Source organism: Numida meleagris, chromosome 3 (genome assembly GCF_002078875.1).
Source record: "Numida meleagris isolate 19003 breed g44 Domestic line chromosome 3, NumMel1.0, whole genome shotgun sequence".
NCBI lineage: Eukaryota > Metazoa > Chordata > Aves > Galliformes > Numididae > Numida > Numida meleagris.
Window position 1 is genome coordinate 110,965,380 of NC_034411.1, and position 13,116 is coordinate 110,978,495.

Sequence of the window (13,116 nt, forward strand, 5' to 3'; positions counted from 1 at the left end):
ATACTATAATTAATAAACATATGTATATAAAATAAAACTATAAAATAAATGACATGCCTGTCAGCCTGAGCTCGGGATCACGGAAGGTCATGGAGCAGATCGTCTTAAGTGAGATCACAGCATGTGTGGGACAACCAGGGGATGAGGCCTAGCCCCAGGGGGTCATGAAAGGTTCTGCTTGATCAACCTGACCTCCTTCTGTGATCGAGTGACCCACCCGGTGGATGAGGGAAAGGCTGCTGATATGGCAAAGCCTTTGACACCATCTCCCAGAGTATTCTCCCAGAGAAGCTGCAGCCCTTGGCTGGGACAGGTACACTCTTTGCTGAGTAAAGAACTGGCTGGAGGGCCAGGCCCGGAGAGTGGTGGTGAACAGAGTCAAACCCAGCTGGTGACTGGTCATGAGTGGTATTCCCCAGGGGTTGGTATTGGAGCCTGTCTTGTTTCATATCTTTTACTGACCAGTTCTGTGCTGAGCTCTGCTGTTCCAGTGCGCCCTAAGGGTAACGCTCATATTTACGAAGCCTCTGAGTATACTTGACGTAACAAAATGGGGCTGTATAGATTGCCTTGCTTCCTTTCCTTTGGAGGAGGGGAGCTGTGTGCTGGGGAGCTGGGGGTGGTGGAATTAGTTGGGCTCTGGCATCGCTGCCGGGTGCTGAGCTGGTATGACTGGGGCTACCGTGTGTTCCTCCTCGACAGAGCTTCTGCAAGGTTTCTACTTTTATCAGTCCGTGTCACCTGCCTTGGATTACTTCTCCCTGCAGCCACAGCTGGGTGTGACAGAGCCTGTCCTTGTAACCCATGTCTCTGACCCCTCACACTACAAATGCTGCCAGTTTTAGTGACTGTCTGGGAAGATACAGCAGCTTTCTGACATGTTCCACATTTAAGATAGGTGGGATCAAGACTTACTACCCAAAACAGGCTCACCCTGTGCTGTCTGCAGCAGAGGCGGCCGTTGGCACAGAGTGCTCCTGCTGGAGGCCACTGCAGGGAAGCAGGGCCAGCAAGTGGCTGAGGAGCTCTTTGTGGACTGTGGCAGGAAGGAGGCAGTGACAGCAGCCAGCCTTTGCCACCGTCTGTTGAGTGCTTTTATGTGCCCGTGGTGACTTACCCATATGCTCTGCTTGTGGCAGTCCAAAACGCAGATCAGCGAGCTGAAAGCGTTGATGCTAGGCAAAGAGTGAGAGCTCGTATTGAAACCTTTAACTCCTCCAAGCATATCTATAACAAGAGCCTGTACGAGGAAAATGGCAGCAACCTGAACCGCGTCTCTGAGGTGCAGGCTCACTGCCTGAGCAGCAGCCGCTTGCAGGTCAGCCAAACCGAGGCTAGGAGGCAGCTGGAAGCAGTAGAATCCTCAGCTGGAGAACTGGAGCTGCCACCAGGAGCACCTCCTGCTGCTTTAGCACACACAGATTTGGCCTCCATGCCTTCAGCTGGTGTCTGTCTGAAGTTCCACAGGGTGCAGCCCTCCCATCCCCGAGACCCATCTGCGTCCCAGCTGCAGCTCCGTGAGCATCACCAGTTCTTCAGGCGGCTGACGCAGAGCACGTGGCATTTCTGCTGCGATGCCACAAAGCCGTGTGGTGTGATGTGGGACCTGCAGCATGGATCGCTTTGTTGCATCGGTGGAAAAGAAGGCGCCTTTAATCGAGCAGTCATCTCCAGGTGATGACTAGACGGCAGTGTAGAAATACATCTGGAGGACAGAGGCAATACAGAAACAGTAGATGGACGTGAGAGAAAGGAGCTCCTTCCCCAGGTCTGGGAAGTACCCATGTCAGCTCCAAGACGTCGTTTGGCAGGTGTGTTCCCTCTGAGGAGCTGCAGTGAAGGAAGGACCCGTGTCTGCCTTCAGATTGTGCTGAACAAAAGACTCGAGGTTCGTCTTCTGCACGCAGAGGCTGACAGACACATGGCTGAAACTCTTGGCCAGTCGCAGTTTGGGGAGAAAAATGGAAGTAAACTCATGGCCCAGGGAGGGCACGCTGAATGTGGAATAACCAAGGCTCTGCAAAGATCAGCTGGGAGGCAGGCAGGCCCCATCCGCACCAGGTGCTGGGGAAGGAGAGGAAACGACTGAGTGGCTCTGACTGGAACCTGGGCTAAGGGGAAACGGAGGCGTGTTAACTCTTGTGCAGCTGTGACCGTCACAGAGCTCCAGAGGAGAGCATCCCTTCCTGCTCAGCCTTGGGCCTGCCCTTTCTCAGCCGTCAGTTGTCCCTAGGCACCAAGCCTCTCTCTGAAAGCAGAGAAAAACAACACGGTTGCAAAGCAGGACAAACAGCACAGGTGGAAAGCCCAGGGTGCCCGAGGTTCTCGGGGCGCTCAGCGCCGCACGGAGCCCGAGGTTCACCTGGCAGCAGCACCCGAGCGGCGCTGAGGGAGCGCCGGGGCAGCTTCCGGCCCGCCCTGACACCGCCGGGCCGCCAGCCAATAGCCGCCAAGCCCTGCACCTACGTCCCGCCCCCGGCGCCTGCTCAGCCAATGGAGGCGAGGCGCGCTCGGCGGGCTCTGTCCCGCGCCGTGCCGTTACCGTGCAGCCGGCGCGGAGCGGCCCACGCGGGGCGAGGGGAGCGCGGCGTTCCGTGCCGAGCCGTGCCGCTCCGGCCTGCCCCGACGGTAACTTGTATATTTCCGAAGCCTCTGCTTATATTCGCTGTAACGAAACAGGGCCGCGTGTATTGCGCTGCTCCCCCTCCTCTCGCTCCGCCCCCCGGGGGCGCAGATGGGCTCACCCGCTGCCCTGCAGCCGGCCCCCCGCTGCGGGCCCGCTCAGCCCCAGGCTCAGGGAGGCGCGGGTTACCGCGGGCACGATGGGCTCCGTGCCGGGGCTGCCCGGCCCCGGGACCGCCGTTACCCTGCGGGTGCGGGCCGTGGACGTGCGCCCGGCGGCGCCCGTGGTGCGGCTGTGGGGGCTGCTGGGCGAGCCCCGCGCCGAGCACGTCCGGCTCCGCGGCGACGTCCAGGCGGCCGCGGGGCCGCGCCCGGGGAGCGTGCCCGGAACCGTGCGGCCGGCGGCGGGAGGAGCGGAGCTGCGCGCCGGGGAGCTGGGACTGGTGGAGCTGGCCGGGCTGTGGCACCGCTGCCGGGTGCTGAGCCGCTGCGGCCGCGGCTGCCGCGTGTTCCTGCTCGACGAGGGCCACACGGTGACGGTGTCCGCCGATTACCTGGCGCGGGGCGGCCGGGAGCTTTTCCTTCTGCCGCCCGAGGTGCTGGGCTGCGTGGTGGCCGACCTGCTGCCGTCCGCGGGCCCCGTGGCCGGAGCCTGCGGGGACGCGCCGGGCTTCGCCTGGACGGAGGAGGCGATGGAGCTGCTGAGGCACCTGCACGGCAAGGAGCTGCCCGGCCTGGTGCGGGAGCTGCTGGTGCCGCAGCTCCTGCTGGTGCTCGAGCTGCCCCCGCTCGTGGCCCAGATGCAGCGGCTGGGCCTGGCCAGGCACGTGTCTCCCAGCAGCTTCAGCTGGGTGCTCAGGCACTGCCTGCTGCAGGAGTCCAAAAGCAGCGCGTCCGTTCCCGCTCTGATGTGCGAGGGCAAAGAAAACCTGCCGGTCCCTCGCAGGCAGAGCTATGTGGAAATGAGGCCCGGTTCCTCTTATGGGGGTCAGTTAGAAGTGGGATGTACGGTGGATGTCGTCGTAACGTGTGCTGAAAATCCTGGTTATTTTTGGTGCCAGTTAAAGAAGTGCAATAACTTCGTTGCGTTGATGGCAGAAATACAGGAGTATTGTAAAAGTTCGTCCCAGCCGCATACTTGGCCGCATTCGGTGTGTTTAGCCCAGTACTCGGAGGACAAACGATGGTACAGGGCTTTAATTGTCAGTGAGGTCACTGCTGCGGAGAAAGTAGAAGTCATGTATGTTGACTATGGCAACAGGGAGCTGGTGTCCCTAACGAGTCTCCGCTCCATTAACGAGCGCTTCCTTGAGCTGAAGGCCCAGGCCTTCAGGTGCAGCCTTTACAACTTAATCCAGCCGAATGGTCGGGACCCGTTTGTTTGGGATGAAGCTGCGATCCTGGCTTTCCAGGAGTTTGTCGATGCCTCCTCGGATCAGTTTGAACTGCAGTGTACAATATTTGCCTTGGCTTCGAGGAACAATAGGGAGCTATTTAACATCGTAGATTTAATGACGCCTTTTCAGAGCGCGTGCCAGTTTCTGACAGAGAGAGGTGTGGCCAGACGTGCGTCGCCTCAAACACCTCTGGCAGCCTGTGTTCAACTTCATTCTTTCTATTATTCTATGCACGAGATCAAAATTGGGAGCGAAGAAGATGTTTTTATTACGCACGTTGACGATCCTCTGACGTTTTACTGCCAACTTGAAAAGTGTGCAGATGTCCTCGTGCAGCTTACCGAAAGCATTTCTCGTCTCAGTGAAACAATGGCAAGCTTAGAAACCTGGCAGAAGCGTGGTGACTTGTGTCTCGCAAGGTACACTGACCGCCACTGGTACCGGGGAGTCATTACAAAAACAAAACCCAGCAAGGAAGTCTTTTTTGTGGATTTTGGGAACACAGAGACCATTGAAGAAGATCATCTGCTTCCTATACCAAGTGATGCTCACGATGTCTTGCTTGTGCCAATGCAGGCTGTAAAGTGTTCCTTAGCTGATCTAGCTAATGTTCCCCAAGAAGCTACAGCGTGGTTTAAGCAAGCTGTCCTGGAAAAGCAATTAAAAGCAATTGTCGTGGCAAAGGAATCTGATGGTAAACTGTTGATTGAGCTGTTTGATGGTAACATGCAAATTAATGCAAAATTAAAGGAGGAGTTAAGATTAAGAAACAATGCAGAAGCGTGTAGGCGCGTAGGGAGTGCAGCTTCATACTCCAGTACAGATATGGAAAAGAGGAGCGAGGCTGCACCGTCTCCTCTGAAAACAGGAGAAAGTAAAAACTGCAGATCTGAAGCCCAGGGAGGAGAGAGGAGTGGCAAAATGCACATCAGAGAAAAAGATGGAAACCTTCTCCAGCCCGCTGCAAAGAGAGAACTGGCAGCTGAGGGGAGGTTCAGCAGTAACAAAGGTGTTTTATTAAGTAAAGTGGGGGAGCGAATGCAGTCTCCGCTCTCTGTCGAGATGGCTGCAGAGTCGGATAATAAATCTGATACTGAAGGCAGTTGTATACCACTGAAGCGTGTAACTGATCTGCCACAACAGAGCGTGGTGCCAGCTCTTACAGTGTTAGCATATGTTTCTTACGTAAATAATCCTTTAGATTTTTATGTTCAACTGGCAAGTGATGAGGCTCAACTTCACAGTATTTCAGAACGCTTAAAGAACGAAATGCCAGCGAAGCTCCCCTGCGGACAGCTCTTGCAAACTGGAGACTTAATCTGTGCTCTGTATTCAGATGACAGCCTGTGGTACAGAGCTGTGGTAAAAGAGAAGGCGTCTGACCATTTGATTAGCGTACAATTTATTGATTACGGTAATGCTTCAGTAGTTGATGTTGATCAAGTGCGCAGACTCCCTGAAGACTTAGAATCTATTCCAGCAATAGGCATTCATTGCTTCCTAGGTGGACTTGAATGCAAAAAGAGCACAGACTGGGCAGAGAAAGCAGCTCTTTGCTTCACCGAGAGAGTAAGTGACGTTCTGCTAACGTGTGAGTTTGTGGAGGAGGTTGATGATAAGTGGAGAGTTATTCTCAGTGACGATCGAGGTGGAATAACAGTGGATTTAGTTGATGAAAGATCTTCTTCAACTGAAATGCTTGATAGAAGTGATGTGATAAATACGTGCAAGCCTTTGCCTCCTCAGGCACAAAGTGAAGCTTCCAGTGCCTGTGACTGTAGATCACTTACCTGGAAGTTCCCGGAGGCAGGGCAGACTGTAAACGTTTATATCACGGTGGTAAATGGCCCAGACTATTTTTGGAGTTGCAGTGCTGGTACAGAAAACATGAACTACATAGAGGAAAAAATAAAGGAAGCTGAAAACTTAGGACTAACCTCTGTGAACAGCTGCATTAAGAGTGGTGATATTTGTCTGGCAAAGTACAGTCAGGATGGGAAGTTCTACAGAGCTGAGGTCACCAGCGTAAAAGGCGACGACATAGCTGTGATCCATGTGGACTATGGAAGTGAGGAAACTGTTAGCCTGGAGATGCTCAAACCCATTCCATGTGAATTGCTTCAAGTGCCTAATCAAGCATTTGCTTGCTGTCTGTCAGGTTTTGATCCCGCAGAGGGCTCGTGGCTTAGTGAAGCCAAAGACAAGTTTTACGATATGACTGCAGAGCTCCTACTAGAAGCTGAAGTAATAGAAACTCGGGAGAATAAAGCTTTTCAAGTCCCTCTGTCTGTTGTCAAGCTGGAGACTTCTGGGAGGAGTATTAATGAAGAGATGAAATCTTTTTGGAAGGCTAATATAGGAAGTGGTCACAAAGCTATCCCAGACCCTGAGAGCCCCTTAGAAAGAAACAGATGTCCGAGCGGTGATGTGGGCCTTTGTCTCAAAGGAGAAACTGCTACTTGTGGATTAGCTCAAGAAGAAAGTGAAAGTGCCTTGCTTTGTTCTCAGTGCTTCTCAGATGCACCTTGTGGGTGTTCACATGGCTCAGAAGCAAACGTGTCAGTGCGAGCTGTGGAGTCTGGGAAGGTGGCTGGTGAACGTGAAGCAGCTGAGCATCGCAGCTTTGATAAAGAGATTGCTGCACTGGAAGATGAGAGCACTAGCAAAGTATTATTAGAGCCAGGAGGAAGCTGCAGTCTTCAGATGTTGGAGGGTGGAATGAAATCTGCAGTTCAAAAGCCACCTGAATTGCTGTTTCTGCAGGATGTTGAGCTGAAAGCAGAAGCGTTGGCAGAAAGCAAGGCAGCTGGCCTTCTGCTGGGAAACAAACAAGAAGAGCTGGTAAGAGGGCCACTGCTCCAGGTAGAGCCTCCGGTGGATGATGGAACAGAGGCACTGATCAAACTAGATGAATTACAAATGCACTCTTCTTATGATGATTTGAAAGAGTTGATACTGGAGCTAGAGGAAATAGCAGTGCAGCTCTCAGTTGCTGACGAGACAAAGGAAGCACTGGAAACAGAGGCCCTTGAAATGCTGGCTGCTTCAGGCAGTGAAGCAAGAGAGAAAGTGCTGGGAGGGGCAGTACGTGAGCCCCCGCTCCTGTGTGAGGAGATGGGGCCCTCGGCAGTCCTGCAGTCTGAAACCTTACCTTCACTTAGTGAGGGAGAGAGCTTGCTGCCTTCAGTTAGCGATGTAGGGAAGGCGGTAGAGCTGTTTCCTTCTGATACTCTGCTTTCTCTGAGACAGACTACAAAGATGCTGGAACTGAATTTCTCTGGGGTTCATAAAGCAGAAGCTATGCAAGAAGATTGGATGGAAGTAGAGCCTCCACTCTTGCTGCCTTCGTCTGATGGTAGACCTGAGAAACAACCAAAGGCCCCTGATATGTTGGCAATGATAAGTGCTGAGATCGAGCAGCTTCTGGATTTGGTCCTGCCTGGTGTGAAGCCTTCTCAGCAGGATGGAGTGGAGGACTCACTAGGGCTGGAACACGCTGTGTTGCAAAGTTCTTCAAATAGTGCAAGCCAATTTTCTGTTCTTATGAAAGACTTAACAAATGAGAAACCTGTTAGCACCATGAAGTCATACGGCTGCAGAGCTGAGAAACGTAAAGCGTGGCAAAAGAAAGATGACCATTGTGTGAAAGGATGGGTGCAGCAAGACATGGCCGAATTGCTTAAAGAATGTGGAAGTGCCCCTACACGTGTGCAGTCTTCAGACTGTAAACCTGATGAAGAAACAGGAAAAAAGCGAAATGATAACGTGGCTGACTATAGTGCAGGTAGAGTATCTGATTTTGAGGAGATAAGCAATCAAAGTGTTGTATTCATTTAAACATGAGGATAGCTTTCCTGCAAACATCTGATTTTATTCCTTAAAAGCTGCAAGGGCTTTATGTTAGTGATAACTTCAGGTGGGTTATGGAAACCAGAATGTGTGGTATCTCATGGGTGATGTGACAGCCTAACAGCAGCTGATCTTTGAAGGGTTGATGGTTTTACGATTGGAAACCTGTTTCTAAACATGAATGCATTTTCGAGACTGCTCAGCATGACAGATTTCTGACTTGCAATTATTTATTAATGAAAATGGTTCGGAGGGCTGCAGTGGGCTTTGGAACAGTAGTGAGGGAGTTGAGTCTTCTGGCTTTTTTGGTTTGTTTTCCTCCTCCACTGATACGTCACTTTTGCAGAGGGCAGTGGATATACTTGTAAGCTGAAGGGCTTTGCTGTTGGTTCCAAGTGCGTGGTGTGGACGTCCCCAGAATGGTGCGAGGCTCTCATTTTGGAGGTATCTGAGAAAGGCACCAGGGTAAGTACGACTGAATGCTCTTTGCTGTGTTTGTGAGACCTGGGCCTTTTTTTTGTCTTATGCCAAACTTGGAATGTTTTGCAGAAGTCTGCTACAGAAAAAAAAGACTTAGTAATGCGAAGGCTGATTCTGGGCTTCTAGACTAGATAGAAACAGTCGTCTCATCCTGAATGGGTGCTCTGTCAGTACTTGATATTGCCTTCACGATCTTACTCACCTTCATGGCCTGTGGGGACTGAAAGATGTGGTCCTGGTTTCTGGGATGCTTACTGGTGTGGTTTTATGTTGGGATTGCAACTTAATATTTTGCTATGGAGCTGTATTACTATTAAATGCCCATGAAACTTGGCATCTTTTTACTGATGTTTTAAGGAATTACGATTAAAGCAGTGAAAACTTGGAAAGAAATGTGAATTGCAGTGTGTATTATAACTAACATACAACTGTTCTTACTGCCATGAAATGTGTGTCTTTCCTGAATGTATGGCTGGTGGGAGTTAACATAAACACTGTGTTACAGTGTGGTGCTGCTGTGCTTAAAGCTGGAGTAAATTTGTGAATGGGTAATGATTCTTCCTCCAGTTTGGGCCTCTATAACTATCGCTCTCTATAACTACCTGAAGGGAGGTTGTAGGGAGCTGGGGGTCGGCCTCTTCTCTCTTGTAACAGTGACAGGACGAGGGGGAATGGCCTCAAGTTGCGCCAGGGGAGATTTAGGCTGGACATGAGGAAATACTGCTTTTCTGAAAGAGTGGTCAGGCGCTGGAATGGGCTGCCCAGGGAGGTGGTGGAGTCACCGTCCCTGGAGGTGTTCAAGAAACATTTAGATGTAGCGTTGAGAGCCATGGTTTAGTGGGGTTATTGGTGGTAGGTGGATGGTTGGACTGGATGATGGTGTAGGTCTTTTCCAACCTAGCTAATTCTATGATTCTATGATTTAGGGGTGAGGGATCTTCAGTTGTGTTTTTCTACTACTGTGTTTTCTTTGAATATATTCTCAGGTTCCACATAGTTGGCTCTGTCCATACAGGTACTGAATCTCTCCAGTGGCAGTGAGGAGATTGTAGATCCTGAGAACGTCTGGAACGTTATTCCCAGCTGGGCTGGCAGATCACCTGAGGTATGGTGCTGCAGCGGGGCTGGGAAAACTGCAAGCTTTTAAAAAGAACATTTGGAGTTGAGTTATGATTCCTACTGTGTCACCATGAGAATGGAAAGGCAAAATAGTGTAAGTCTCTCTGTGTCTTCAGACTGACAGCTAGTAGCACAAAGTATTTTTTATCCATTCTTTAATAGATTATAATCTCTATGGAGGCTACAGAGATGTTAATCTATGTGACTAATACAACCTATTTATATAGATTTATATAAACAGTTAGCTGTTTGGCCTGAGGATAATGAATTTGGTCTGGGAATAGACTAATAAAAACAGCTTGAAAGAATACTGCAAAACTGCTGCTTACTTACAGCTTTAGAATAATGCTGGGGCTGCATGGCTTCTCGCAGATCACAGAACCACAGGGGTTGGAAGGGACCTCAGGAGATCACAGAGCTGGAACAGTTCCCTACAATAGGTCACACAGGTCGGCGTCCTGAGGGGTCTTGACTATCTCCATAGGAGAATCCCCCACCTCCCTGGGCAGCCTGTGTCAGTGCTCCATCACCCTTACCATCAAGAAGTTCTTCTGCATGTTAGTACAGAGCTTCCTATGTTCAAGTTTCAGGCCATTGCTCCTTGTCCTATCACTGCACACCACCAAGAAGAGCCTGGCCTCATCCATTTGTCTCCTGCCTCCCTTCAGATATTTATAAACATTGATCAGATCCTCTCTCAGTCTTCTTTTCCCCAGGCTGAACAGACTCAGGTCACTCAGCCTTTCCTCGTACAGGAGATGCTCAAGGCCCTTATCATCTTTGTGTCCCTCCGCCGGACTCTTTCTGGGAGATCCCTGTCTTTATTGAACTGGGGAGCCCAGAACTGGACACAGTAGTCTAAATGTGGCCTCCCCAGGGCAGAGCAGAGGAGAGGGTCACCTCCCTCACCCTGCTGGCCACGCTCTCTGCAATGCACCCCAGGATCCCAATGGCTTTCTTGGCCATAAGGGCACAGTGGTGGCTCGTGGCCAACCTGTTGTCCAGCGGGACCCCCTGGTCCTTTTCCATAGAGCTCCTCTCCAGCAGGTTGGCCTCCGATGACCTGCTCCTAATCATGGTAGCATAGCATGTAATTGGTAGGTAGTGGAAAATACTTCTATTGCTAACTAATTAGGAAATGATAAGAAAGTTTTCAACAGCTTCATGAAACACCAACCAATGAAAAACTCATTTCTGGAACCTCAGAACAGAGGTTTTGAGCTGTGCTACTGATGATGATAGCCAAGTGAATGTTTAGTTCATTATTCGTATGCAGTTTTTGTATCAAATTAAAAATGAGCAGAAGATACCTATAGTGATTTATGGGTGAGGGGCACGTGGGGGGGAGCAGTGCTGAAGCATCCAGCAGGGTTGACATAAAGTGTTAATCTAATTCTAAAAGAAACATGTAGATGGAGAATATTTTGGCAATAGTGCTGACTTCCTAACAGAATCCCTTTTTGTTTAGAGAACAAGCCACGTGACAGAAAACGTGCTGTCCAGGCCAGAGGAATCCTTACTTCAAGGTAAGACGTCTCTAAGAGGTTGGATGCTCAGGGATTGGATGCATTCTAATTCTAGTAAATGCTTTATTTTAGAAAGTACCATTGAATTTTTAAAAAATAAAAAAGTCAGGTGCTTCCTTTAATAGTGCTGTACATTTCCTCATAGCATTAATTTATGTACTTTAGCAAGCAATGAAAGCTGCTGCTATGTCTTGTTTAGAAATCAGTGTAGTATTTATTCAACCCAGTGGATTGAGCCTCTTGGGCGAGCTAGGGTAGCACACTTAGGTTGCAGATTTTGGGAGAATTTTGATCATCAGTGTCTATAACCTATGGAACTGCAGAGCAGTTCTGGTTAAAAGGGGCTTTTGAGGGTCCTTTATTTTCCTGTGCCTGCTCAAAGCAGTGTCAAATAGGTCAGGTTGCTTAGGGCCTTCCATTCGGGTCTGCAATTTATCCAAGGATGGAGTCTGCAGAACCTCTCTGAGCAACTTGTTCCTGTGTTTGACCCATGGGAAACTGTGTTTCAGTATAACTGTGTTGACTAGTCTGTGAGTAGCAAACAGTGAAGCCTGCAACAATGGTATATTTGGCAAGAAAATAGTTGAGAGAACTTGATTAGAATGTTGGACTGGTGAACCTACAAATAAATCCTTTCTCAGCTGCACCACTCAGATGCAGCCTTACTCTCGTGCTGTCTCTGGTCTGATACGCTTACAGTTTTTTACCACTTCATTTAAGTGTTCTTTTTCCTCTGTGGCTGGTAATTATCAATGTCCAAATCTCTCTGTTCTTGCATGCTTTGCGTGGTCTAAAGTCAGTACACCCTCTTAGCAAGAGCTGAGTTAGCATTAGCAAAGACCACACAGCCACGTGTTGCGGAACTGGAGCTTGATGCACACCTGTGCCATGGGCTGGAAGGGCAGCTGGAGTAGGAGGGAACTCATGAACAGGGTGCAAAAGCTCCCGCTGTGGCTGATGGTAAGCCCACTGCAGGATGGAACTTAAACCTGAAGTCTGGTAGCACCGTTTTCCTGATCTGCTTGGACACTTCAGTTGTTCCAGCTGTCATTGTACTGTAACTTTTCATGAGTGTGGTCTTTTAGTGTGGTCCAACAAGTTGATAATGTTAGGTCTGAAGGCTTGTAGATGAATGTGACTTCAGATAATAATGCATTTGTACGTGTTTATAGAAACATCTTCATGGGTCTGATCTGTTTTTTCTTCTCCGTAGAAGAGCAGAGTGGTTGCAATTCAGCTAAATGTGAAGATCCCTGTGTTCTCCAGCATTTCTGAAAGAGGACTTATCTAGCACATGAAGTGTAACGAGTCCCTGTATACACATCCATTCCATGAAAATGGGTTTTTATAGCAACAATACAACCAAAACACTCGGGTCTTTCTTCTACATAACTGAGCATACCACACTTCCTTGTCAAAGAATAGTGCTTGGTGATAGACTGCTGTCTGGTGGGCATTTTAAAACTGTGCTTTAATCAAACAGGAATGTGCCTCTTGACAGGCATCCCTTATTGAACGCTTGTGTGGCACTAATTTACGCCTGGCTGATAGTGGGCTCTTGAACAAAAGCCTCCCGTGAGCTACTGCAGTGATATGTGATGTTGACCGTTGATTTGTTTTCGTTTCTTTAGGTTTAAAGAGTATTTTTGAGGGGAGGTGGAGGTTTTTTTCCTCTGTAGAGAAACGTAGTTGTTCAGGACTGAAGTCTTGTATTTTCTGCCATTACAAAGCAACTGAAGAAGCTGGAATAAAGCTTGTGCTGGCAAATGCTGTTTAGAGTTTTCTTTCCCAGTGGCCAAATACTGTGTGCATACAGAGGGTTTTCCTTCACCTGTATTGCAATCAGATGGAGCTATGCACACCCTGCAGTTGCTGGTTCTGTTCTGACCCCCAAGTAGTTCTCTGGAGCACTGTGAGCCACGCTGAATGTTTTGAACCACGGCACCATTGGTACAAAACAGACCTTGTATTTCTAGCACAGCCTTAATGGCACTAACTAAAGATGAAGCCTTCCCTCTAAATGTGAAGAGCTAGCAGAATGGTTCTACTGCTGCATGCGTGCAGTGTGGGAAGAACTTCAACAGCTAGCTGCAATTTACCACGTCTTTCATTTTCATGATGTT

General features: G+C 49.6%; 2 protein-coding genes across 2 annotated transcripts; both read left to right on the plus strand.

Moving 5' to 3' along the window:
• LOC110396415 (tudor domain-containing protein 6-like) lies at window positions 54-2,332 on the plus strand. Its single transcript, XM_021392030.1, is given in 5 exon segments — window positions 54-108; window positions 895-1,083; window positions 1,086-1,128; window positions 1,130-1,182; window positions 1,185-2,332. Coding segments are annotated over 5 exon segments (1,245 nt in total). The 3' UTR covers window positions 2,090-2,332.
• On the plus strand, window positions 2,823-12,865 carry LOC110396417 (tudor domain-containing protein 6-like). Its single transcript, XM_021392031.1, has 5 exons — window positions 2,823-7,803; window positions 8,215-8,333; window positions 9,364-9,453; window positions 10,936-10,993; window positions 12,207-12,865. The coding sequence occupies exons 1-5, from the start codon at window positions 2,823-2,825 to the stop codon at window positions 12,266-12,268; spliced, it is 5,310 nt and encodes a 1,769-aa protein (XP_021247706.1). The 3' UTR covers window positions 12,269-12,865.

Excerpts from the sequence above, each read along its gene's own strand:
- LOC110396417 (XM_021392031.1), top strand. The coding sequence starts at position 2,823 with ATGGGCTCCGTGCCGGGGCTGCCCGGCCCCGGGACCGCCGTTACCCTG. Across the intron at positions 7,804-8,214 it reads CGTGGCTGACTATAGTGCAG|AGGGCAGTGGATATACTTGT; the intron begins GTAGAGTATCTG and ends TCACTTTTGCAG. Across the intron at positions 10,994-12,206 it reads AGAGGAATCCTTACTTCAAG|AAGAGCAGAGTGGTTGCAAT; the intron begins GTAAGACGTCTC and ends TCTTCTCCGTAG.